Genomic DNA, 27,180 nt, shown 5'->3' with positions numbered 1-27,180 from the left:
TTAACGCTGACGACGGAATCTAGGATCGCCAAGTCTCGCTTTCGCAAAAAAAATTTCGCAAGCTTGACAAAAAGAAGGATGTATGTCAAAAGATCCAAGTAGGCAGTTATTTCACTCATAAATCTTAAAGATCTCCTTGCTTTCGACAAGACGACAATCATTGGGTTTTTTTTTGTCTCGGGGGGGGGGGGGGGGTAATTTTTTCTAAATTAATTGTAATATACCAATATTTTTTTTCACAATTATAATCATTTTTCTACCTATTAACGTGAATTGTCTGACACAAAAATAAATATACAACAGAACTGTTCATTAAAAGTGTGTAATCAAATGCCCAACTATATATATGTGTGAAAATTTACCTCCTGAAGATATAAACAAATATATAAAGTATCATTTATTCTGATGTTTATTCTGATTAAAATCTTATAAAATCTCATTGAAATTAATTAGATATTCTGTACACTATATTATGTTTGCTTCACGATAAGTCAAAATAAAATGCTGAACGACCCAGATCCCCCCTCCTTTCAAAATTGTTAATATCTGATGCATTTGAATTAAGCATAATGTACTTTTCTGTAAATTTAATACACGCATGCAATTTTGTATTTTTAATATATAAACAAGTGTGGACACAGATCAGTGTGGATAGTATGATTGGATGTTTGACAGTGTTATATATGACAAAAGGAGTTCTATGTTTTATGTTTTCTATGTATTAACTGTGTTGCACAATGACAACCAACATGAGCATTAGGGGTGTTGTTTATGTAATATTTAGTTTTTTATGTTCAACACGGGCATGGAAGAGATACTAATTGCATTAATTACCAAATGATTATGATAGAATATATATGTTCCACATCTTTGATTTTGGATACATTTTGTAGCTAGGAGAGGAACACATAATAGGTTCATTTTTTTCTTAATGTGATTTTTTATATGGGAGATGGTATCTGAGAACATGTATTTGCTTACTATTTGTATGGTTCTATTTATATCACTTTGTGGGGGATTGTCAGTATCATAAGTAAAAGATTTTGGTTAAATGTGGAAATTGTTTCTCAGTTTAGAAGACATTTAATGTTTTTTAGTAATGACAATGCCTGACATGATGATTGGGGCTAGATGAGCTAGAAAGTGAATTTCTGTGTTATTTTTTATTAATTCTTTGAAAATATCTCCTCCAAAGCTGGTCAAAGCAAAAAAAAAGTTTTGACCAGTATGAAAATGATATCAACAAAAGAACCTTTGTGAGCATGCTTCAAAGACTCATAACTAACTACAGAAGTCATATGATAAAATGTCAAGTGGATATTATGAACAGCTACTTAATATGTCTAAATATCTAAAAAGTTTTAGTATTCAATATGAAAAAAGCTATTGCAAAAGTATTCTCTTTTCATTTTTTTTGTTATATGGATACAAATATAAGTGATACCAATACAGTAAGGCAGTTTTGTTATGGTATGAAAGTGTAGTAATTAACATTTACTGTTAATTCACACAAATTAAGAAATAAACAAATGAATGATAAATGTTGAACATGTACAATGAAATACATTTTAGAAATCAATTAGGCCAGATAGACCTTATAAATTTTGGTCTTTTTCTTAACATACAGAATGACCATTTACACTCAGGACTGAGTCGCCAGTAGGCAGTACAGATGTAAAAAAATAAAGTGTAACAAAAGAAACCTAGCATCATATTGCTAGTAGCGCCAGTAGCATTGTTTGGTGAATTTGTGCTTCTTTTTTTTTAGTTTGGCTAATGGACAAAAAATGTTTGATTCAAATCTAAATAAAATGCTTTTATCTCCCTATTACTTACATTGTTCATAGAATGGATACTACTTTGACAATTCCTTGTACATGAGAGTTGTCTGTCAAATCTTTATATCACAAAGAATGAATTGCATAACAATGAACTGAGCTCAAAGCAAAGCACTTTAATAATACACTTAGACAATGAGCTCAATCCAGTGATATACTTTGTACTACAGGTCCTTCATGAACATCCTACCTGGCCAAAACCATCTCACAAACATGCCATACTACATGGTTGGATCATAAGTCCTGAAAAAGACATGAACTTTATTAACACATTTTAAGTATATACACCGGTTAAAACTTTCACAAATTTGTGGTAAAATTATTCAGTATCTAGCAACTATCAATCGCTTCATGCACAAACTGATATAGGTTGAGTACCCTTCTGCCAGAAATAAGAACATACCTCCACCTAATTTTAGTTAACTGATGAAGAAACATTCAAAACTATAAAATGTTATCTAATAGACTAGCTGCAATGAAATCCCAGTTTTCTAAAATGGTAGGTGGAACCTAAAACTCAAAAGATTTTAAACTATGCATTTTAAATATTGCAAAAATACATGCAATAATAATTCTTCTAAAAAATTCGCTATATTTTTCCTTATTTTGTCTTTTGTTCGAGACTGTATATTGACCTCTAGATGTCTTTCAATTACATCCAGTTTGGCGTGGGTTGATGTTTGATTGTTGTACATGTTACATGTATATATCGACGTGGGATTTGTTTATATAAATAAGGCGTGAAATAATTTTGGTTAACTGAAATCCTTTAACTTACCTTCCAAAATAATGTTTATACTGAAGGAAAAAATAACATTGCTAAATAACCACTTTAAAAACACATGCAAACTTTTTGAGAGGAAGGCATAATGCATGTAACATCTATTAGATCTTTTTTTAAATCATTCTAAACTACTGATAAGTGATAAAGTTTGTTAATAGTTACTTACCTTCAAAAAGGGGGTTGTATTCACTTTACTACATAAACATATAAATATAATCAACAATACTGAGTGCAACACCTAGGATAAATAGAGGATTGTTTTGTAAGAATAGTTGCTGAAATAAGCAGGCAATATTCAAAGTGGAATAAAAAATATTACAGGACTGTGTTTTAAAGTAATTACTAATAAGCATTGTGCAGGGTTCACGTTACCATGCTACTGGTAGGTCGCTTTCCCGGTCGCCACTTCGCTTTGACCGACCTTCAAAAGCGAAATCTAGTCGCCCTGTTGTTTACGATACTCGCTTTCAGTCGCTTTCGTCATCGGCAATATTCAACATTTACCAAGTCCATGAAACAGCAATTTTTCATTTGAAAGTAAAGAAATTCAAAGACATAAACGATTTATTTTCTTTAGGAGGCTAAATCATTGATTTTAAAGTTGGTTGCATGTTATTTTCATATCACTTCTGGTACTTGTTACTCAATCGTAGATCAAATCATTCTAACTTTCGGCAAAATGAGCTTGTTACTTCATTAGAACGTGATGAAATTAAAGATTTCTTGCTGTTGTGCAATACACTGTGCTGTTGCGCAATACTTAGTAAATCTGTCGTCAGACTATAAACAAATAAAGTTCAATTAATTCCCAGTCATATTAGAAATTTATGAAAATGTAAAGGGAGCTTGCATCAATAGATATAAACAATTCACTTAAGTTTCATGAGAATTGCTGACAGCATTTTTGAGCTATTGTCCGAAAACTGGAAAATCACCCCCTTTTTTAATGAATAAAACCCCATAACTCAGAAATGTAAAATGTAAAATTTAAAAAATTCTAAACGGAGCTTACATCAATATAGATATAAACAATTCACCAAAGTTTCATACGAACTGCTGAAAGCATTTATGATTTTTGTCCCGAAACTGGAAAATCCCCCCTTTTTTCATGAATAAAACCCCGTAACTCAGAAACGTAAAATCTAAAATTTATAAACTAGAGGCTCTCAAGAGCCTGTGTCGCTCACCTGTATTTACTGATGCTTTGGAAAATCATGTAAAATAAGGTTAAAATCATAATTAATAGTATTAGATATAAGATATTATAATGATATCTAAGATAATAACAAAAAACTGCAAAATTTTTGTAAAATTACTAACTCAGGGGCAGCGACCCAACAACGGGTCGTCGGATTTGTCTGAAAATTTCAGGGCAGATAAATCTAAATCTGATGAACATTTTTGCCACCTGTCAGATTTGCTCTAAATGCTTTAGTTTCAGAGATATAAACCAAAAACTGCATTTTACCCCTATGTTCTATTTTTAACTAAGTTGGCCATGATGGTTGGAAGGCGGGGTCATCGGACAAATTTTTTAAACTAGATACCCTAATAATGATTATGGCCAAGTATGGTTAAATTTGTATCAGTAGTTTCAGAGAAGAAGATTTTTGTAAAAGATTACAAAAATTTATGAAAAATTGTTAAAAATTGACTATTAAGGGCAATTACTCCTAAAGTGGTCGACTGACAATTTTGGTCATGACAACTTATTTGTAGATCTTACTTTGCTGAACATTATTGCTGTTTACAGTTTATCTCTATTTATATAATATTCAAGATAATAACCAAAAAACTGCAAAATGTCCTTAAAATTACCAATTCAGGGGCAGCAACCCAACAACAGGTTGTCAGATTTGTCTGAATATTTCAGGGCGGATAGATCTTGACCTGATAATCAGTTTAATCCTGTGTCAGATTTACTCTAAATGCTTTGGTTTCAGAGATATAAGCCAAAATCTACGTTTTACCCCTATGTTCTATTTTTAGCCATGGCGGCCATCTTGGTTGGTTGGCGGGATCATCGGACACATTTTTAAAACTAGATACCCTAATGATGAATGTGGCCAAGTTTGGTTAAATTTGGCCCAGTGGTTTCAGAGGAGAAGATTTTTGTAAAAAGCTAACGACGACGGACGACGACGACGACGGACGACGACGACGACGGACGACGGACGCCAAGTGATGAGAAAAGCTCACTTGACCCTTCGGGTCAGGTGAGGTAAAAATGAAAGGGAGCTCATGTCAATAGATATAAACAATTCACCAAAGTTTTATGCAAATTGGTTAAGGCGGTTTTGAGTTAATGTCCGACGACGGACAACGGTATACCATAGTACGTTCCGTAAACGGGCGTATAAAAATAACAGGGTGTCATACCACACCAAAACCTTCTAAAGGAAACACTAAGTTAGCAAACAATTTTTTTTTTCATTGACAACCCTGTATAACCTTGCAGCAGTATCGAGTCTACATGCATTACCTTGTATATTTCATGTACATTGAACTTAAAAATATGTGATCATTGTCAAAGTTAGTTATGTCAGTTATAATTTACACATTTACTGAAACATGCCAGAGAAGTGCATGTACAAACTTTTGAATTTAATCCGCAAACTGGGAAAGCCATCCTTTTTTACGAATAAAATCCCACAATTTATTAAATTGAAAGGGAGCTTGCATCAATAGATATATATAAACAGGTAATGTCCGAAAACATGGAAATCCCCCTTTTTGAATGAATAAAACCCCTTACATTGTAACTGGATAATGTAAATTCTAAAAATCCAAAACAATCTAAAGGGAGCTCACATCAATACATAAATACAATCCCATATAACTCTGAAACGGGAAACCTAAAATTTATAAAATAATCAATTCACAACAGTTTCATGCAAATTGGTGAAAGCGTTGAAGAGTTGGTGAACAAAGCATTTTTAGAGTTAATGGGCGTTAACATGAAAATCCCCCTTTTTAAATGAATAAAACCTCACATTTTGAAAATGTATATTATAAAATTCCTAAAAATCTAAAAGGGAGCTCACGTCAGTAGATATAATCAATTCACCAGAGTTTCATGCAAATTGGTGAAAATATTACTGAGTTAGTGAACAACATGCTAGAAACAGACAGATCAGGCAGGGCAGACAGACGGACAAAGGCATACCATAATATTTCTCATGAACAGGCGTATGAAAACTGCAGGGTACCATTCCAGGCCAACACCCTCTGAAGGAAACACTATAAGGGAGCTTCCTTTCCATTTTTATGGGGGAAAAGGGGGGGGGGGGGCTAGGATGTAAATTTTTGTCCTGCATTTTTTTTTTAATTCGTGATGTAATCTGTCCTGCATTTTTATTTTTCACTCTTTTTTGTCCTGCATTTTTTTCTATTAGTTTATCCCGACTTGTTTTTACATAAATTGTCATCCTGCCTTTTTTTCATATTGTCTCATCTTGCCTTTTTTTTCAAATTTCATCCTAGACCCCCCTCCACCCCCCCCCCCCCCCCCCCCCCCCCACCCCTAAAAATCAAATGGTAGCTCCCTAAGTTGGCAAACAAATTATTTTATTTTTACATTGACAAACCTGTATAACCTTGAAGCAGTATTAAGTTCATGTATTATCCCGCATATTATTACATGTATATTGAACTAAAACAAATTGTGGTCATTGTCAAAATTATAGTTTACAGTTTACTTTTCCAATGCTTTCAATTTAAGATTAGGGCATTTTTGTCATTGGAATTGAGTTTTGTAGTCGGAGATTACTCTAACCTCCAACGACTATTTTGCGACAACAGCTAGGGCAGTGGGACTTCAGACATATCAGATAGATGATATTTGCCCGTCCAAAGTGGAGGCGACTGGATTCATATAAATCAAGCCTCAATTTATTCATTTTTCTCTTCATTTAAGTAAGTTTGATCAACCTGCCACCCGTTATCTTCTCATATTTGGACAGTTTTCACATTGACCCATCAATACTGACATTTTAGAGGGTATGAATGCCCTTTACCGTCAGGCGTCAAACGGTCATTTTCGGCTACCGTTAGCATCAAATTGGTTAACATTTTACCGTGATTCGTCAACATATCCTTATCGTGATTCGTCAGAGGTCTCAAATAATTATCGTTACAGTTATTTTTTTTATGCACCAAAAATTACTGTTACCGTCATTTGGCAAGATTTTTTACCGTTATTCGTCATGAAGGTACCCCCATTACCACCCTCATTTTAACTTCACTTTAAAAGAATGTCACATGACCAACATTATGGGAACTGATTTATGCAAATGCCCCATATTCCATAGGAAAACATAATCTATATAAATCGAGCCTCTATTAGTTAATTTTTCTCTTCATTTAAGTAAGTTTAATCGACCTGCCACCCGCTATTTTCTCATATTTGGACAGTTTTCACATTGACACATCAATACTGGCATTTTTACTTTAACTTTAAAAGATTGTGACATGACCAACAGAAAAAGTAATTTACAATGCATTACATGTATGAAAGCTGGTTTATGAAAATGACCCTTATTCAATAGGAAAACATAATCTAACACCTCGTTCATTTATGATGCAAATAAGCTGAATGGCCGAGTGTGTTCAATTTGAAAATAAAGAGTTAAAATGCCGGAATCACAAAAACAGATGTTGGACATCAGAGTAATCTCGGACTATGAGTATGAGTTTTGGGCAATTTGTAAAGGGGGGGGGGGGGGGGGGGGGGGGAGAGGGTTCAAGGGAAGCAAATGCTCTTTAAATTATGCATGTTTCAAAAATTGGGGAAAAATTACACAGAGAGTTGAGTCATTTTTTTCAGACTTAATTTAAATAATGACTATAAATGTAGACTTACCTTCTAATTCTATAAAAAAAAATTCACAACTACTGAACAGGAACAATCATGGTACTTTTTTGTCTATGAAACTACACTATGACATCTGATCTGCAAAATCTACAAACAGACACAGAAATATCATCAAATAGTGAAATATAAGATTGATTGCACCTTGTATGGATAGTTCCGACACGTGTTACATGGGGAGCCCGTTTGTTTACAAATAATAATGTCACGTGATCACGCACTGACCGTCACAAATTTTTATCCTCCGACATTATTCTCATTACACAATACATGCAATGGGAATGTGCACGGTTATCAAAAACTACAAAAATATTGCATGTACAGTTAATGAAGAAGTTATTTCATCAAATAGATAAGATTTTCACTCATGACACAAATCGACTGGGTGTCATCGCCATCGGGGATAATTGATAAATGGGATTAAATCACCGCCAGGAAGGTGTAGAGAACCACCTCTGGAGAACTTTATACTCACCAAAATTTCTCTATAATTAACTCTATTTTCTGTTGGAAAATTTCAGAAAGATGCTGATAATCTTATTTGGTGACACAGATTGTTTTCTTGTTTTGGCGCGAAATATATTCTTACTCTTAATGCTTGACGTAACACAATTTGTATAGAATTATATTTAACTAAAGCTCAGCGTAAATATGCAGAAGCATGACAATACATTAATGATAAAATGTGTAAATATTTCTGTAAAAGAATATAATTTTACTTTACCAGTATACTTCACTTAGAATTACATTTGAGCGCAAGAAAATCTCTATGTGAATCGGCAACATATCAACGGAAATTTTTGCGTGTGCTTGCGTTGCTTTAGATCGAGGCCATAGCTTTTCAACCAATCGGGGAATGTTTACTTGGGGCATACATCTATTTTTACTGCAGGTTTCGACATGTTTAAATCGGAATTATAGAAAAATGGAATGTTGTTGGTAGATACAAAACAGAAAATGATGAACACTTTTAGCAAAAGATAAATTGGATCGGGGGTCTGTGAATTTCCACACTATTTGTACAACTCTCCTTACTCTTGGGAAGCGTGTGCTTTACATCGAGGCTTGCGTTGCTTTACATCGACGCCATAGTAGTTCAACCAATCGGGGAATGTTTATTTGGGGCATACATCTATTTTTACTGCAGGTTTTGCCATATTTTAATCGAAATTAGAAAAAAATGGAATGATGTTAGGAGATATAAAACAGAAAATGATAAATATTTTTAGCAAAAGATGAATTGGATTGGGGTTCTGTGTATTCACATTATTTGTACAACTCTCCTTACTGATGGCAAAAAAATGGAATTTCCGTGACCTAAATGGTTCGCGAAAATTAATATTTTTATATATATATAGTAATAAGAAGATGTGCTATGAGTGCCAATGAGACAATGTATGTAAAAGTTAAGATAAAAAATCAGCTTCTTCATTTATATGATTTTAAGTTTAATGCAACTATATACACAGGATTTGTTTGTTTATACACAGTTTTGATTTAGAAGAAAACCGACATGGTAAGAAAATACAAATAATAACACCATTAAAAACACAATTCCATTTTAATATTCTTGTCATGGTTAGAAAATACATAAAATTACACAGTTACAAACTCAATCCCAATTCAATATTCTTGGACGTGTCTATATAGCTATAAATAAAACAAATCTATTTTATTTTAAGAAATTTACCTGTTATAATATAAACGCACAAAAAATACGTCACTTTTTGTGACGTTGATCAATTCATGTGACGCGAAGTTTATATTTCGTTTGTGGCGTCCTGGTGTGATGTCGTAAATTCATGGGAGGTGTCCGTTGTTATTTTGCGGTTTACATGTTGTAATGTACTATTATATTATTTATTTATGTATTTCTCTGTGCTGAGAGTTCTTGCGTTTGTTTGTACGTAGTGTTGTCATTTAAGCGGTATTTTTAACATTGCAATATAAGCCGGAAGTTCCATGTTCGACCCACCATTATTTCTTAAAATGTTCTGTACCAAGTAAGGAATATGGCAGTTGTTATCAGACAGTCCGTTTCTATGTATGTTGACGTTTGCTTTTGTTGTAGTTCAATGTTTCTGTTGTTCCGTTGTTTTCCTTGGTTTTAGTTTGTTAACCGGATGTGTTTTTTGCTTAATCGAATTATGACTATTGAACAGCGGTATACTACTGTCGCCTTTATTTATATGAGTTGCAGCAAATAAATTTGCAATTAGATTCACCAAACGATCATTTAATTAAAAAGGAAACCTTTTGTTTCATAAGATTGTGTGGAAGTGTTGTATAAAGAGTGGAAAGTCAAAACTGTCAACCAAATCAAACGGACCATCAACATCAAAAGCTCGTAATATATCTAAAACACCCAAAGAATTTTTAACACTCCAAAAATGGTTTATTTCACTAATGTCATATGTTTTATTACAAAATATAATGATAAGTTCTTTGATAGTAGTTAAGGAACTCGTTAAAAGCACCATAAGATTAGTAGTAGAACACTTACTAAAGGCCGACCTGAAACGATATTTTACGGGTTTTTTTTTGTGTATTGTAGGTTACCAATACATAGTGGGGACCTTCAAATTTTCAGAGGAGGCCTTAAAGGAGACATGACACGATTTTTTTTTGATTTTTTTTTTTAATAAATTAATAAATATTAGTCTTAAAACATGTTTTGTACAATTTTGCTGGTCAAAACCTGATAAATCAGCATTTTTCTGGTCAAAGAATCAAGCGCTTGTCATTAAGAATGCATGATTTTTAATTAGATAACGATAACGTGATCGTGCTTACGTCAGTGGTTACAAGCTGGGAAAATGTTTCTTAACTGGACGATGTCGATACACTATGGACGGTATTGACAGCACTTTTCCAGATTACTGACAAACTATAAAGAAATTGTGTGTAAAAAATAACCAAGAAAAGGATATTAATTCTTCATGCGAAGAGTCCAAAAACGACGATTTTTCAGACAATACCGATCGGATTGTTACCATACATATTTGGTTTGTCTGATGAATAAATTTAATAGACCGCTTTCTGCACTTTTTCATTTAAATAAAACTTCTTTTTAATCATGATTGAAAATATAAATTTCTAATTATTGATGATCAAATTGTTCATTTTTTTCTCTCTGTTACGGTAATGTTATAATTATGTGTGCGCCAGAAGCAGAAAAAAAACCATAGTAAAAGTCAAATTAGGCGTTCCCAAAGTGTCCGTTTTTATTTTTTTTTTATTACATAGAGACTTTTAATAGGTATAAATTATCACCAAAAGTTATGCTTATAATTTTTTTGGTTGGAAACCATACATCACACAAAGGATTTGTATAGTGAAAAATCCTTTATCACACTATTTCTGCATTAGGATATTCAATTAACAATTTTATTACTTTCCCCCTTTTATGTAAACAATTCAATTCAATATTTTATCTACGTCTCACCTAATGTATAAAATTACACAATACAAAACATTTATTGGAGACTGTTGTTTTTGTGATTAAATGTTGACACCTTTAGCATACTTGACCAGGTGAAAGGTAAGAAGGCACCTGTAGTGTGATTTAGTCACGTGTTATGTTATTTACCTTTAAAAATCATACATTTCTAAGAAAAACTATCTTATGTTGAAATAATTAATATAGTTATACTACACTTCTAAAGTATGCTATTCCATCCAGACCCTTATAAATCTAACTTCAAATTTAAGGAATTACACAAAGTAAATTCAAATTCACTTATTTCCACCCCTCTCTTCCAAATATCATTTAGCAATCAATTTGTTCATTGCTACAAACAAAACGCTTGAGTCCAGAAAAATATTCGCAACACATAATGTTCTTTTTCAAAATATTTTTTCTAAAAGGGGTCATTTGAATAAATGTTAGATTTTCAATCAGACTGAGCAGGAAAATGTTTACATGTAACATACTTCAGACTTCGAGAACATGAGTTGTGTATTAGCTGTACTTGGCTTTGATCTAGCTAACAGTATTTGTGCGTTGTCGCTATTGTTTTAACGTTAGTGGTTTCTCTACTTCGTACCGATCTTTTGCCAAGACTGGTTTTTATAGTTCTTATGTACTGCTGTAAGACCACTGTCACACTGTCACACGTTGGGAGTGGTAGAGGCGCTCACAAACATATACCATCGACACATTTTGAATGTACCTGTCTTAAATCAGGAGCATATAGATCAGTTGTTGTCGTTGATTCATGTCTGTCAATGTTTTCTACGGAAATTATTTTGTTATAAACCAGTTAGTTTTTTCGTTAAAATTGTTTCACATTTTCACGTTGAGAACTTTTATAGCCGAATATACGGTATGGGGTTTTCTCATTATTGGAGGCCGTAAGGTAAACGACACTTTCTTCATTTATTATAAAGTTTCCATTTTAAAAAGAAATGTTTTTCATCATCTGAATCTTTACCAACTAAATAGTTGTCAATAACTATATTCGATGTTCAATATAATAAAATTGAGAGTGGAAATAGGTAATGTGTCAGAAAAAGAATGTAAAAGACTTATGATTCACATTCTCGTCTCATTTCCTTGTTTGATTTTTATGCTTTATGTCTAACATCTCAAGAAGTCAATTAAAAATGCATCTGTTATAAACCTTTTTATATCTGCATATTCTTAAAAGCAATAAAAATAAGATCTATATACAGGTTGTCTATTAGTTATCAACACGGGTTAGGGTATTTAATTGGTGGTGCATAGGATATTATATGGTCGTACTACAGGTATTCATTAAACATATATGATCAGGTAGTTGTACCTGTTTTCTGTACACAACAATAATATATTCCAATCTCATCTGTGCCCTCGGCAAAACCAACATCCAGGTTGTACACAAAGAGCTTATGAAGTAATATTGCGTAATCACTATATGTCTTTATCAATCCCCCATGTGGAGTACCGTACACTTGTGACCTATGATGAACTCATGGCATGGCACCCGAGTTCTCAACTCTGGAATCCTAATGAAAGTGGGCGAAAAGAAGTGTAGTCTGGGCTTGTTAAAAAGTCCCATCTTTACACCTTCTTAGTCTGCGTGTCATTCAAAAAACAGAAAATTTCATGTCAATTTTCTTTTTAATTATATTGTTGAACCCATCGGCATCACATATAATCATTGTTTATCACTGTCATGCGTTTTGTTGGATAATAATCGAAACTAAATTTGTGCTGTACCCATATGTCAATATGCATGAATGTAACCACTGACGTAGTAGCCTCGTTCTGAGTGACTTCCGGGATGGAAATATGCATATTTGACAGGTCGATAAATCGTTGCATTAAAATCTCATTAAAATACGTATTTTCCTAAATAGTTGACACTTATATTGCTATCGATGTATTTTTGGGGAAAGTTAAGTATAAATAAACATTTTGAAACACAAATTGAAAATCGTGTCATGTCTCCTTTAAGCTGAGCGGTGGTAGTGACATGATTTTTTACTATATGACTCTCTGTTGAGCGTACGGCCTGAAAAGTAGTTGAATTTATAATTTCATTTCGTGTAGTATTTACGTCAAACCACCACCACATTGTTTGCCGGCCGGTTCGAGCTCAAAAATCTTTGCGAGTACTTTAATTTTGTTTTTAATCCTAGAAATGGGCGTATTACTTACACTTTTATTTATTTTAAAATCATTTTCGACATGTGATATGCGAAAATTAACAATATTCAGACATTTATTTAAATAGGAATCAAGTGACTTTTTGTCAGATTTCTCCCGTTTACACCATTTTTTTACAATAAAATGAACGAACATCTTAAGAACTTGATGAAACCCTTTGCAATTTTTTTAGGACGGTGGACGATATTTTGGTCTTTTCTTTAGAAATTTATGAACTCGGTCTGGAACAATGTTGAGGTCCCCTGTAATTACATGGCCATAGGGATCATATCTAAACTTCAATGTTTCACAGTCTCATGTCCAACTCATAAGTCAAAAATAAACTGACAACGCTATTGCTAAAAAAGAAAAAGACAATCAGACAAACAACAGTATACAAAACACAACATAGCAAACTAAAGACTGAGCAGCACGAACCCCACCAAAAACTGGGGGTGATCTCAGATGCTCCGGAAGGGTAAGCAGATTCTGCCCCACATGTGACAGACGTTATGTTGCTCATGTTAGTACAAGCCCGGTAATAAGTCTAATTCGGCAGGTCACATACAAGCCCTGGAATATCGTATCGACTTGGAGATATACTCCGTATGCAGGCGTTGCTGGAATGTTGCTAAACAGAAATGGAAAGTTCACAATTGGGAAGCTGAAATCATCCCTTTCGTCGTTAAGTTTTGTTTTCAACCGACCCTTATTGTCAATTTCTAGATGTAAGTCAAGACATGAGGTAGACTTAACTGGAATAGAATAGATGCGTTCAACATAGTCACCAAATTTTGAATTATTTAGTGAGAGAACATCATCTATATAGCGGAAAGTAAAGTTAAAGGAGACTGCTTACTTCTTTTCCTTCTTCCTAAGAAGTTCCTGTATGAAGTCAGCCTCATATGAATAAAGAAACAAGTCGGCAAGAAGAGGAGCACAGTTGGTTTTCATGGGATTGGCGATTGTTTGTTGAAAAACACGTCCTCCAAATGTAACAAATATGTTGTCAATCAAGAAATCAAACATTTTGATAATGTCAGTTTCAGAGAATTTTTTGTTTGAATCAGAGCGATTTTAACAGAGTACGATTCATCTCTCCCTAAGACAAGATACTAGTATCTACGTTAACCATTCTTTTTATGAAACAAAGCAGGACCAACAATTTCAATTTGTCTTTAAGTTTGGAATGGGGAATACTGGTATAAAGTGTGGAAAAGTCAAATGTTTTAATACTTTTGCAAGATGAAACTTTACGAGACTTCGATTGTATGTACTCTAATAACATAAACGGTACCAATTTTTCTGCACCAGATGCGCATTTCGACAATCAGTGTCTCTTCAGTGATACTCGAGGCCAAAATATTCGAAAATCCAAAGCTTTTTAAAAAGATGAAGAGCTATAATCCAAAAAGGACAAAAAAGTATAATCAAAGCCGGGAAAGGAATTAGAGCTTTGCATGAGGGAGATACATTCCTTAATTTTGAATAATTTCCAAAAATTTTGTAACAGCAAATTTTAATAACACTAAAATCCGTATTTTCATGCCAGAACCGAAGTACTGGCTACTGGGCTGGTGATACCCTCGGGGACTATCAGTCCACCAGCAGAGGGATCGACCCAGTGGTAGTAATAACATAATTGGTACCAATTTTTCTGCACCAGATGCGCATTTCGACAATCAATGCGCATTTCGACAATCAATATATCTTCAGTGATGCTCGAGGCCAAAATATTTGAAAATCCGAAGCTTATTAAAAAGATGAAGAGCTATAAATAATCTTTGATTCACGCCACCTCTAGAATAGGTAGTTTCACAATAACTTTGAAGCCCGGCTTTGATTGCTGATTAAATTTATGTTAATAATTTTGAAAGAGGTTTCGTAGAGCACTTGAAAGACCCAGCAATATAACGTTGTTTATAAGGACACTTATGTAGTTTGGGTATCCAAAACAGCGATGGAAGATCCAGTTCTTCATCTTTGGTTGAAATTCCAAAGAAACATAGAACAGACCTATGATTATCCAGGATTTCCTCCTTGGTTAGTGTCGTGGGGGTATATGTTGAGTTTCTAAGTGAATTGCCAATACCTAATTAATTTATCAAGCAGTTTATGTAATGTGATTTACACACAAAAACGATGTTGTTTGGGGCTTTATCTGCGGGGACAACAGCATATGTGTCATGGAGGTAGAAAAAGTGTTTTGCAACATTAGGATCTTTAATAATTGATGTAGCATGGGTATTCATAGATACATTCAGTTTTTTTTTTAATTCTGATTTGTACCAACGACCTCACAGCCTTAGTACATTAGGAAAGAGTATCTACGTCTTCTAACCCATTGCCTGGCATAATCCTCGACTGAATCCATCAGTATTTTGAAGTTGTGCGTCCAACTGATGGATTTAGGCTCACGATCTTTCGGGCCTTTGGATAACAAATTTCGCAGAGAAAAGGTTATTGACAATGTTTAGGTCACCAGTAATAACGTGGCCAGCTGTATTATTTATGAATGGGGAACTAGCACAGGTGCAATCCGGAGGTTTAGACTTAAAGTCGTCAATATTGAGATCCTTCAACACGTATTTGTAATTGAAAATTTTAGTTGCAATTGGTTTGGTATAGGTATTAGAAATGATAGGTACAGACTGATCTTTAAAATAGGGAGGTATTTTCATAAGTTAGCAATATCCTTTAACTCTATGTTCCGCTATATAGATGATATTCTCTCACTAAATAATACAAAATTTGGTGACTATGTTGAACGAATCTATCCCATCGAACTAGAGATAAAGGATACTACAGATACAGTTAAGTCTGCCTCATATCTTGACTTACATCTAAAAATTGACAATGAGGGTCGGTTGAAAACAAATCTTTACGACAAAAGAGATGATTTCAGCTTCCCAATTATGAACTTTCCATTTCTATGTAGCAACATTCCAGCTGCGCCTGCATACGGAGTATATATCTCCCAATTGATACGATATTCCAGGGCTTGTGTTTCCTATCATGATTTTCTTGATAGAGGGTTGCTGCTCACAAGGAAGCTATTAAACCAAGAGTTCCAAATGGTGAAGTTGAAGTCATCCCTTCGTAAATTTTACGGACGCCATCACGAGTTGGTTGACCGTTATGGAATAACCGTTTCACAGATGATATCGGATATGTTCCTTATGTCGTAACTACAATACCCTCCCTTTTCACGAATGTGACTTACCGAATTAGACTATTTACCGGATTTGTAATAACATAAGCAACACGACGGGTGCCACATGTGGAGCAGGATCTGCTTACCCTTCCGGAGCACCTGAGATCACCCCCAGTTTTTGGTGGGGTTAGTGTTGCTTAGTCTATGGTTTTCTATGTTGTGTTATCTGTACTATTATTTGTCTGTTTGTCTTTTTATTTTTGGCCATGGCGTTGTCAGTTTGTTTTCGATCTATGAGTTTGACTGCCCATCTGGTATCTTTCGTCCCTCTTTTCTCTTCCAGTGAACTGATTTATGATGAAGGATATTGCCCAAGTTGATAGCATCGAGACCTTTGTTGGCAAAGGAAAGTTTTAGAAAGGATATTTTCTCTTTTTATCTTTTCCAATGCGAACTAGTTTGAAAAGTCTGTGACTTGCAATATCCGAGATGGTAGCTGTTAGCTTGTGTTGGTTTGAATGATGGTTTGTAACAGTGGTTTCCAATCATAGGTTGTACAGGGAATGAAGTTTTGAAAGGGGGTAATAAATAAAGCTTCGTGCGAATGTGACGAATACCTAACGGCTTCTATATAAATGGCAGCAGGTCATTAATAGAGACATAATGGAGAGTAGGTGATGTATAATGACGATGACCATGACTGCGTCGAAGAGTAGAGTTAAAAAGAATCATCACATTCACCAAGCTACCAGAAGGACTAGATAGAATACCTATGCCATCAATTTTGTCATTGCAACCATAAGGTGCCGCAGATCCCAATTGTCGAATCCAGTAGTCTTCTTTTTTGTCTACGGAGAGGTGTTGCAAGATGAGGATTGTTAGTCCTGTGGTATATTTTTTCAATGATGCGAACTTGCATAGAAAATATTGAATGACCAGGCTGGTTAAAATGCTGGTAAACAATGTCGCTTGCATTGTTGTTGATGTCTAATCTATGGCCGCATATACGTTTATGTAGCCTTCCTTTCGTTTCTGGAACATAATATATTGTCAAATTCCCTGGTTTATTTTCACAATGCACAATAGCACAATAGCACGTTTTATTAAATACTACATACACAACGCGTTCAGGGACCGTATCAAAGCACTATGTATTGTGTTATCATCATGTTCTGTCACAAGGCAAATAGGTTGCAAAATAAAAAATGATTTTTTTACTGCAAACTAGTCTTAACGTTTCTACTTTCCGATCTACAAATAAACTTTGATTGTTGAAATAAACGATGTCATTTGATACCATATCCATAGAGGGACCGTATCAAAGACATAGATAACTACCTGTATAAATGATTGAAAAATATCAAGACGTTCCGGGATATTGTTTTCAAGGATGTCTGAAAAGTGGTGTGCCAGTCATCAAGGATTCATTTCACCAGTTACTGTAAAATAAAAACAGTTTATATAAAGATTATTGAAAAATTGGTTGAAGTTGGAAAAAGTATTATCCGATAAAAGACAAGTAGGAATCTAGTTCCTTTGAAATAAAATCAGCAATCAAAACACGAATCTACGGTTAAATAACAGATGAATCTGAAGGACAACAAGAGATTCAATTTCATAAATTTAAAAATGAGCACAACGCTTATGTGTATCTCACATCTTGTCTGACCATAAATGAAACAGAATTGTTCTAATGAAAACCGAAATCTGACATCAATTGATGAATTAATATAAGCCAGATTCGAGAAGTATCTAATTGTGTTTTTGGCACAAACACACGATATATTTCTGGTGTGACTGTCGAAAAGTGCGAGTTGGATGTAGTCATAAAAATGTTACATGAATTTGTATGTACTCGTCTCAAAGTACAAATTTTTTAACAGTGAATAGAGATATTACCCAACAAATTAAAATCCAGCATATTTCCCGCAGGATTACTGTAAAACAGTCTAGATATAATGCACTTTGGATGCAGGGATCAAAAGTGATTGTAAATCAAGCCAGCTTAGACAAAAATATTGCATTTTCCACAGTTACTGGGAAATCTGTGAACGTCTACATTGATGAACCATCGAAAAGTTGTACCACCATGTTCATTAATCTTGAATATTACAGCTTTAGTAAATTGATTCGAATACTTGCTTATATTCTTCAAATTATTTGTATCTATGGACCTCTTTAAAGCGAGTAAACGATTGGAATACTCAGTATTTGAGAATACGACAACCCAAGACTTCATTCATTCGCAACATTAGCGTATTACAATAGAAGCCAAGATCGATATGTTGAATTCATCGTCAAACAGACTTTTAAGTTTGCTTAGTATTAGTCCGTATATTTCAACAAACATAACTAGTCAACAACTTCTTAAGTCATCGAACAAACATAAGAAAGAAATTAGATTCGTTTCCACATATTTTCATGTAGTAGACATCGAAAATCTTGTTAATTTTTTAACAGGAAACATCAAAAACAGTACCATCCTATTGGAAATTTGAAAAGAATACTTGAATATTTAAGATCCTTAACTGGTGTTTAAAACATTTAAACTATTCGAGTAGGAGAACCATACAAATACAATGTAATTCTTATAGATCTAGTGTTATGCGTCTGTAAGCAGTCGTAAGGATTTGTTTTTATTGTGAATAGAATAGACTAACTACAGACACTGGTGTTAAGAACCAATCAATTGTTAAATTGTATCCATAGGAATTACAAGGACTGAAAAATGGAAGTTGTATTATTATCTTCGTTCCTGACCGAAGTGATTGACAAATCCAATGAAAAAAGATAGGACATAGTTTAAAAATAGTGCTTACGGATTGTTAAAAGAACCTGCCCAATGGACAATTACAGGGTATTCACTTTCAATGAAATTAAAAGAACAAGTGGTAATTATAAAGACAATTGTTACAAGGTTAGACAATAGCTTCCTTGTAAGCACCGACATTCTTTCAAGGAGCTTATATTAGAAAATGCAAGCTCTGGAATATTGTATCTACTCAGAGATATATATTACAGATGCTGCTGAAATGTTGTTACATAAAAATGGAAAGTTAACTAATGAAAGGTGAAATCATCTTATTTGTCGTAAAGTTTTGCTTTGAACCGACCCTCATTGGCAATTTCTAGATGTAAGTTAAGATATTTGGTAGACTTTCAACATAGTCATCTAACCTTGAAATATTTAGTGAGAAGATATTATATTTATAGTAGAACGTGAAATTTAAGTATGATTTGGAAGTATAGTATAACAGCGGCAAAGACTCCAAAGGAAGTCGAGAGTAACAGGATTAAACAATAAATTGATACTTCCCCACGTAACTCACCTATCTGAACGTAACTTGACCTTTAGTGCATTGAAGCATGATACAAGAGGTCATTAAATGCATGAACTATTTGCTTGCTTTAACACACATTTTTTTTTTAAAATGACTAATGTCTTTAGGGGAGGTGACTTGGCCTATATCATTCGCATTCTTAAATAGTCCAAATATTAAATCCTGAATATCTAGAAGATTACGAAAATTCTACCTATCACTACCTATATCTGCCTCAACGCCAAATGCCTGGATAAAACACTAATATTAACAAAGAGAACCGCAAACATGGTCCCAGATAGAAACTGGCTAATGCACACAAAGTAAAAAATAATGAAATTAGAAAATAGATTATTTATTTCAGGAATATGAAGGCTGGTATGAAAATATTCCTACCATGTTCAGTCGTTGGATTATTGATGACTTTAATTGCATATAAGAATTTCATTCCTGTCCATGATGATGGTACATATCAACAAAAACCATTTCAATACATAAAACAGGTAAGTGAGAAGGCCATCTAATGAAAGCTGAAAACAAGCAGGGCTTATGTTTCCCTACAGTTTATTTTTACTTGGTAAGTGCTTGACAAGAAAGAAAAGTATATATTTGAGATCAAAATTTCTAACCGTTTTACAAGCAGTACAAAAGAATTGTACTATAATCTAACAAATAGTTGATTGTTTAAAAATAAAAAGTAAAATCAACGACATGTTGGTTTCTCTTTGGAACAATTTACTGTACCATGATTTTATTTTTTATCCTACATTTCTCCATTTTAATCAAAACGTTGCAAAGCTGTACCAAAAAATATCAGAACACATATATGACGTAAACTATTGTGTACACATTTTGATACAGAGCTTATAGTAGTTATAACAGTCTTAAATGCAAAAATGTATAACAAGGTTTAACAGTCCAATATTCAAGACTCTTGTATAAACATTTTTCTTGAAACTCATTTTGAATTAAGGAAAATAACATCTTTATGCAAAGCCCTGATTGGACTAAGTTTTTTGTTTTTGTTTTAAAGCTCTTCAACGTTTGCATTAGCCATTGTATTTTCAACTATTTTGGCCTCGAGCATCACTGAAGACACGTTATTTGTCGAAATGTGTATTTGTTGTAGTACAATTGTTACCGTAAATGTTATGTTGCTAACGCCGTTTCAAAATGGTAATTTGTATGAATTTTTAAGCCGGCGATGTTGAAGGTGAGTATAATAATTTATTTGTGATGTTCATTTTACTTCAATTTCAACTTCAATTTGGTTACTTAGTAACATCCGCAAGTAGACATATCACTGAAGATGTGTTCCGATTTCAAGGTTAAAATTCCCCAAAAGTTGTCTTTAATGAATGCCAAACAAATTTAGTATTTAACAAAAATAGACTATACACAATATTAGCATACGAGTAAAAAAGTTAAAAGAAAACTTTGGAAAGTTTCTGATTTTCTTGGTAAACGTCTGAAATCCTTTAAAACTACTTTATTCATATTTAGCATATTTCTATAATGATTTACAATCTGTTTTTACAATGAAAATTGCTGGTAGAGATAGTTTATTGTCATGTGAATTGGAATTATTGTATTTTTCAGATCAAGAATACAGACTCAGCACTAGTTAAGTTTAAACCAAAAGAGAGTACACACCCAGCCTTAGGAGCTTTTGAATCAAAAGGAGACATTTTCTACATAAAAACTGTAAGATATGTAACTTCATTTATAGAAAATTCATCAGAGGAAAATAAAACAATTGACAACGGAACATCGGCTACAAGACCCATAGTAACAAACGGATTAAAAATGACACATCGAGAACAAGAACTCCAATTTTTACTCCTTTATATTTGCGTAGACGTAAAATGCGCTATTTAAATAATATAAAAATCCTCTATATTATGAAAATTTTATGATATGAAAAAGTTAGAACTTGCAAATCGAATCTTTCATATCTTTTGTTTCATTAATAAAAATAACAAACTCTCATCAAGTGTCCAGTTTGATGGCAAATTAACTAACTATACGTGTGTGTAAAAAGAATTGCAAATTAACTTGCTTTCAGATAATCTACTTTTCATTTACAAGATGGATACTTATATTTATAATGGCTAAATATTTTCATATAAGAAACTTTGAAAAAGTTAGATAATGTAATTATGATAAGACCATTGTTTTTATCATATCTATAAAGTAAATAAATGATCAATTATTTTGACTTGCAAATAGAAGGAGGACACATATCATGCATGTAGCAAATCAGAACTATAATTGTTAATTGACAAACGAAAGTAATTTTATTATTTCTCAAAATAATTTTAACGTCAGAGTTGTCATCCCTGTCTTCTTTAACAAATTTTGTAACATTATAAAATTTCACGTTCTTACATACACGCAGGAAAAGTTTCAACAGACAAACTGGAAAAGGCGACGCAATAACCATCCAATCGAATTGCGTTATGTTCAATAACAATGACCAGACCATTTCTAAATAAGTTTTAGGCTTAAATTTGGTAGGGGAAAAATGATAGATCTTTTACACTAATTTCATGTAATTACTAACATACAATAATCAACCAAATGTTTTGGTAAATTAAATAAAACCTATGCGTCTGTATTGTAATTGTTTCCCAACTCTTATTAACGTATGTAAAGCAATAGAAAGTTTGGACTTCAAAGTCAACAAAATTATTTCTTATACAGCAACTTAGCTTTATTAAAGTGTCTATTTATTAACAAATACTGCGCAGATATATAGCAACTTCATTTCTTGTTATACTGCAAAATTCTGGTTTACGCAATGGTATTGTCATAAAGTGCGTTTAAGTGAACCTTGGTGAATCAAACATCAAATTCATTCATAAAATTTTATCACACACTATGCCAATCCTTCCAATAATCCCATTCCAATCACTTGGAAAGCCTTATAGTGTAGCGTTAACAAATAGGTCAATACGCCCATTTTATTTCAGGTAGATTTTAAAGTAGCCTTTTCTTCCATTTCTCAACTTGGATGTGTATAATGACTCGTGATATTCGCCGGATGGACTTTTGTGTCGCAGCTTCAACGAGTTATAAATCCCTTTTTTACACAATTAAATTATCCGTTAATTCAGTTCTTTACACACATTTGATACCTCCATTTACAGTTTTTACATCTTTATCTAATTGTCTTTTGCTCTTAAAAATAATAATAAAAAAAATGGTTAAGCTGAGTCAATAATTAAAAAAAGCACAATGTTCAATATCATGGCACAGAAATTTTGTATTTATAAATTAGATTTGTTTTCTGTTTTTTTAGACACATTATGAATATTAACCCCAAACGGGCAGCAACTTTCAATATTAAAGAATTACATCCTTCATTTTGTAATTTTATTAAGATATCAAAACGTTGATCAAAGCACAAATTGAATTCAGCTGGAAACACTTTTACAACCCTAATAATTTTAAAAGGAAGCATTCAATTCATATAAATACATTTGTATGCTACAAAAATGAATTAACAGTTAAATCAAGTTGTTCTATGCATTATTTTAACGTTGTCACAGGGAGGACGTGCAGTCATAGATGTTGTATTTTAAACGGGAACAAAATATTAGAATGCCAAAGCCAATCAAAATTATAGAATCATGTGAAACTTCTATGTATTGCAATTGTGTAAAATTAAAGAAATGACTCAATTAAACAAGCATAGTAACAGTACCAATATGAATCCTAAAATCTGACCAGAAACCCATCTTTGACAAACTTCGGCAGAGAATGTTGCAAACTTAGTTTAAGTATATTTAAAAGATTCATGAGACTTAATTCACATATAAAGTGTTTAAGCAAGCCAATCCAAAAGTGTGATCAATCTAAAAAGGATCTAGTTTAACAGCTGTCCAGCAAAACGAATCTATTCATATTTGATAAAAGTGTTAAGATCAACTTTGCCTTAGGCAGTTTCAACCTTAGTTTTAAAATTTTTTAATTATATTTTATCATTTTAATCATGCCAGTACCAATATATTGAGTGGACAGTCCTCTCGGTTTTATGATCAACAGCAGTGACAACTGAGTATTTTATGTATAATTCGTGGGAAACGTTTTTATAAAAACATTCACACGAATTAAAGGATGAAAAGACTTTCGAGTACATAAGCATATACAATATTAAGTCTATACATTTGTGCTATTCTCAGCTATTCTTAAGTATAGTCTTGCATTCTATTAATATATACTAACAATTAGTATTGTAAAAATTATTGACACTGACGAAGGCTATTTATTAAGCCGAAATATTTGTCATCACGATTTTATAACATCATCCTCGTATATTACAATCTTATATTAGTACCGTTGTGCAAATCTTAAGACTTATATATATATATATATATATATATATATATATATATATATATATATATATATATGTGTAATCAATAAGGAACTGTCGATTTCCAATCGTTAATGTTATACAAAAAAGAAAAAAAATAGAAGCTAAACAATGAGGAAAGCTTGAGATGATATTCACTATAGAGCACCAGATGCGCATTTCGACAACAAATGTCCATTCAGTGATGCTCTAGGCCAAAATATTTGAAAATCAAAAACTAATTAAAAAAAATGAAGAGCTGATAAACCAAAAAAAGACAAAAAGTACATACCGCGCCAACTAACAATGTAGTGTCAATGTGTTCAGTAACAAATGATGTTATGGATATTTCAACTCCATGTGTACAGTGATATTGGTGATACGGATAGCTCAACCCTATTTGGCAATACCAATTGTATTTTTCAGAAAGAGATTACAGATTCAGCCTTAGGAGATTTTAAACCAAAAGAAGATTACAACTGCATACGAACTGTAACTACTTTCAACATTTGAAAATTTAAGACAGGATGGACGGGATTTAGCAAATATAAAGCCAATTTTTGTGCAAACGCATGTATACTACTTTTATCGGGTATATCTGAGTTGAAAAGTTAGTAGGGACAGTATCATTTAGTCTTGTTAACACCAAAAAACTTTCTCACTTATTGTGGCACCTTACTAAGTGATACAAACATATGACAGCAATTTTTCTACGTATAACACGTTTTTCTAAAATACTATCTAAAATAAATGTTACCAAATTTTGGAAAGATGATGATATAAAGCATTTGAGAGAATAATCACCAAAAGGGTCTTAATTCTGAATTGGTTTAAGAAAAAGGTTCCAACTCCCTTAGGTAGATCTAAGCTTAGATTGCGTTGTCGGCTATTCTTTTAGAGTTCTTTTTTGGTCTTCTGATGAAGGTGAATTTAAAAAAACGCTTCGGACGAACAGAAGTTATAATTTAATATTTTCATTTGCTAGCTCTGGGTCGATACCGCTGCTTGTGTAGTGGTTGTCCATGAGGGTATAATTAACCATATAGTTTGTCATTCCTCAATCATATGATTTATAAAATAGATTTACAATTTGGAGTTTAGTATGGCGTTCATTATCACTGAACTAGTATATATATTTGTTTAGGGGCCAGCTGAAGGACGCCTCCGGGTGCGGGAATTTCTCGCTGCATTGAAGACCTGTTAGTGACCTTCTGCTGTTGTCTGTTCTATGGTCGGGTTGTTGTCTCTTTGACACATTCCCCATTTCCATTCTCAATTTTATTCTTATATTTCTAATGATAAGTTTTGGAATTGTTTAGAAACTTAGGTAGATTTCGACTTTTTATTATTATTAGATTGTTTAATCTATGTTCTTTATGTCTCTTGTGGTTTTGTTGCTCCTCAAGTATTGAGACTTTTCTGCTTTTAATTTTCTTGTTTTTAAGCGGCCCTGATGGAGGGTAATAAAAAAAAAAAAAACAACCTTCGGACGCAGTAACTTTTAAAGTGTTATTTTCATATACTATTGATTGATTGGTGATTGTTTTACGTCCAATGGCAACTATTAAACAACGTTTCTATTTCTTTGGCTAACGGAAAGAATAGGTAAAAATCTATATTATTTATTATGTGTTAATTTACTTATTCCGGCCATCCGTTAGCATGTGCGCAAATTCATGATAGCTGCAGCAGTATCATATGGCCAAATGTGTTCCGGATGAGGTATCGGATTAAAAAAGCACGTTTGCAATGGACATTTTGAAAATTGGATATCGTGAATTATATTTGAAGAAGTCCTGAAGAAAATGAGAGAGAACGAGATTGTTGTAACAATTAATCTTATAGGAGAGAATCCAAACAATATCGTGTGCACATAAAAGATAAATATAGCGTGAAATAAAACTGGAATTGTTGTTTTTCTCCTTTACCTTTGACTGTACAAATCGATGCAATACGCATAAAATTAACAGGAAATCGACCAACTCATATGTACTAGGCCACATGATTTGTAAGTTCTACTATAACGGAGATCTAGGCACATGCACAGATATCCTTTGGTAATAACCCCCCTTTTTAAAATTTTATTCTGTTTATTGATTTTCTCAATAAAAAATAATTTGCTTTTGCTATTATTCTTGATGGCCCGAAGAATAAACTATGTTCCGGCTAGCCGGAAAAATAGACATATTTTGCTATTTTCTTGGGTTTTCGGAAGAATAGCCATTGCTTTTTTTTTACATTGGTAGATGCATGTTAAGGACGAGATCATGTATAAACATGTCTAAACGTGTGCGCATAAAGTGAGACAATCGCTAAACAAGGCATTGGATTTATACATTCCGTACAGCCAAAATAGACGTCCCACTTTGGCAAGGTTTTTACTGCCGTCGAAAGGATACCAAGAGATGACTACATTTCTAAACATCAGTGATCCCTAGTTTACTTTTCATATGATAAATAAACATATATATAAAATTAATCTTCATCAAATATCGACCGAAGCTAGAAAGAACAGAGGACTTTTTGTCATTTGCCTCAGCGACCAGAGTTCCTGATAGGATCTTATATGATATTACTCATGTCAATTGCTATAAAGCATTAATTTTTCATTAAATTTTCTCAAAGAAAATACTGAAATTTTAACTTTAAATGTACCTTATATTATTATGGATTTACAAGTTGGAAGAGTTCTCCGTTAATTGAGTCGTGCTTTTCCATCCCTCAATTAATAGAAAGATATTTATACATCAAACACAAAACTTGCTATTATTATTTTAGAAACACTGTCTTTAAAAAATGTCAGAAAAACTCAACCCAACTGATCCACAAACAGAACACCCCAAACGAATAGATGAACAACTACGACAATCAGCTTTAAAGAAAAATACGGCAGATACTTGTGTAATTTTATTATTAGACCCTATTACAACATATGGGGAATATATCACTAAAATATGCCAAAAAGCAGGTGAAATGATTTCAACCTAGTTCAATTGTCATTTCTTCCTGGTTTACATATACAGCTAGATCGAATTATTCCAGTGGGTGTTAGTGAATATGGCAATCCATATCAAATCAACTGTTATAATTCGAGTTTTACATTTGATCATTGTGGCCTTGTTTGACAAAAAACCTCAGCACTGTCCATCACAGACCGCTGTAAAGTTTCTTTTAAAGGTGCAAAATATATACATAGACAAATTATGACTTTAAAATTATCCCCCTATT

At 33.0% G+C, this 27,180-nt stretch overlaps 1 protein-coding gene across 1 annotated transcript in view; it reads left to right on the top strand.

Annotated features, from left to right (window-relative positions):
• The first annotated feature begins 19,967 nt into the window (after positions 1-19,967).
• LOC127737934 (uncharacterized) overlaps positions 19,968-27,180 on the top strand; it is a 48,328-nt gene continuing 41,115 nt past the window's right edge. The window contains exons 1-3 of the mRNA XM_052248895.1: positions 19,968-20,098; positions 21,195-21,299; positions 24,379-24,444. Coding sequence (XP_052104855.1) covers positions 19,976-20,098; positions 21,195-21,299; positions 24,379-24,444 — 294 coding nt within the window. The 5' untranslated portion in view covers positions 19,968-19,975. The remainder of the gene's footprint in view (positions 20,099-21,194; positions 21,300-24,378; positions 24,445-27,180) is intronic.

The sequence above is a fragment of the Mytilus californianus genome, unplaced genomic scaffold, assembly GCF_021869535.1.
Source record: "Mytilus californianus isolate M0D057914Y unplaced genomic scaffold, xbMytCali1.0.p SCAF_4, whole genome shotgun sequence".
Classification (NCBI taxonomy): domain Eukaryota; kingdom Metazoa; phylum Mollusca; class Bivalvia; order Mytilida; family Mytilidae; genus Mytilus; species Mytilus californianus.
This window is presented reverse-complemented; position numbering and strand designations above follow the sequence as displayed.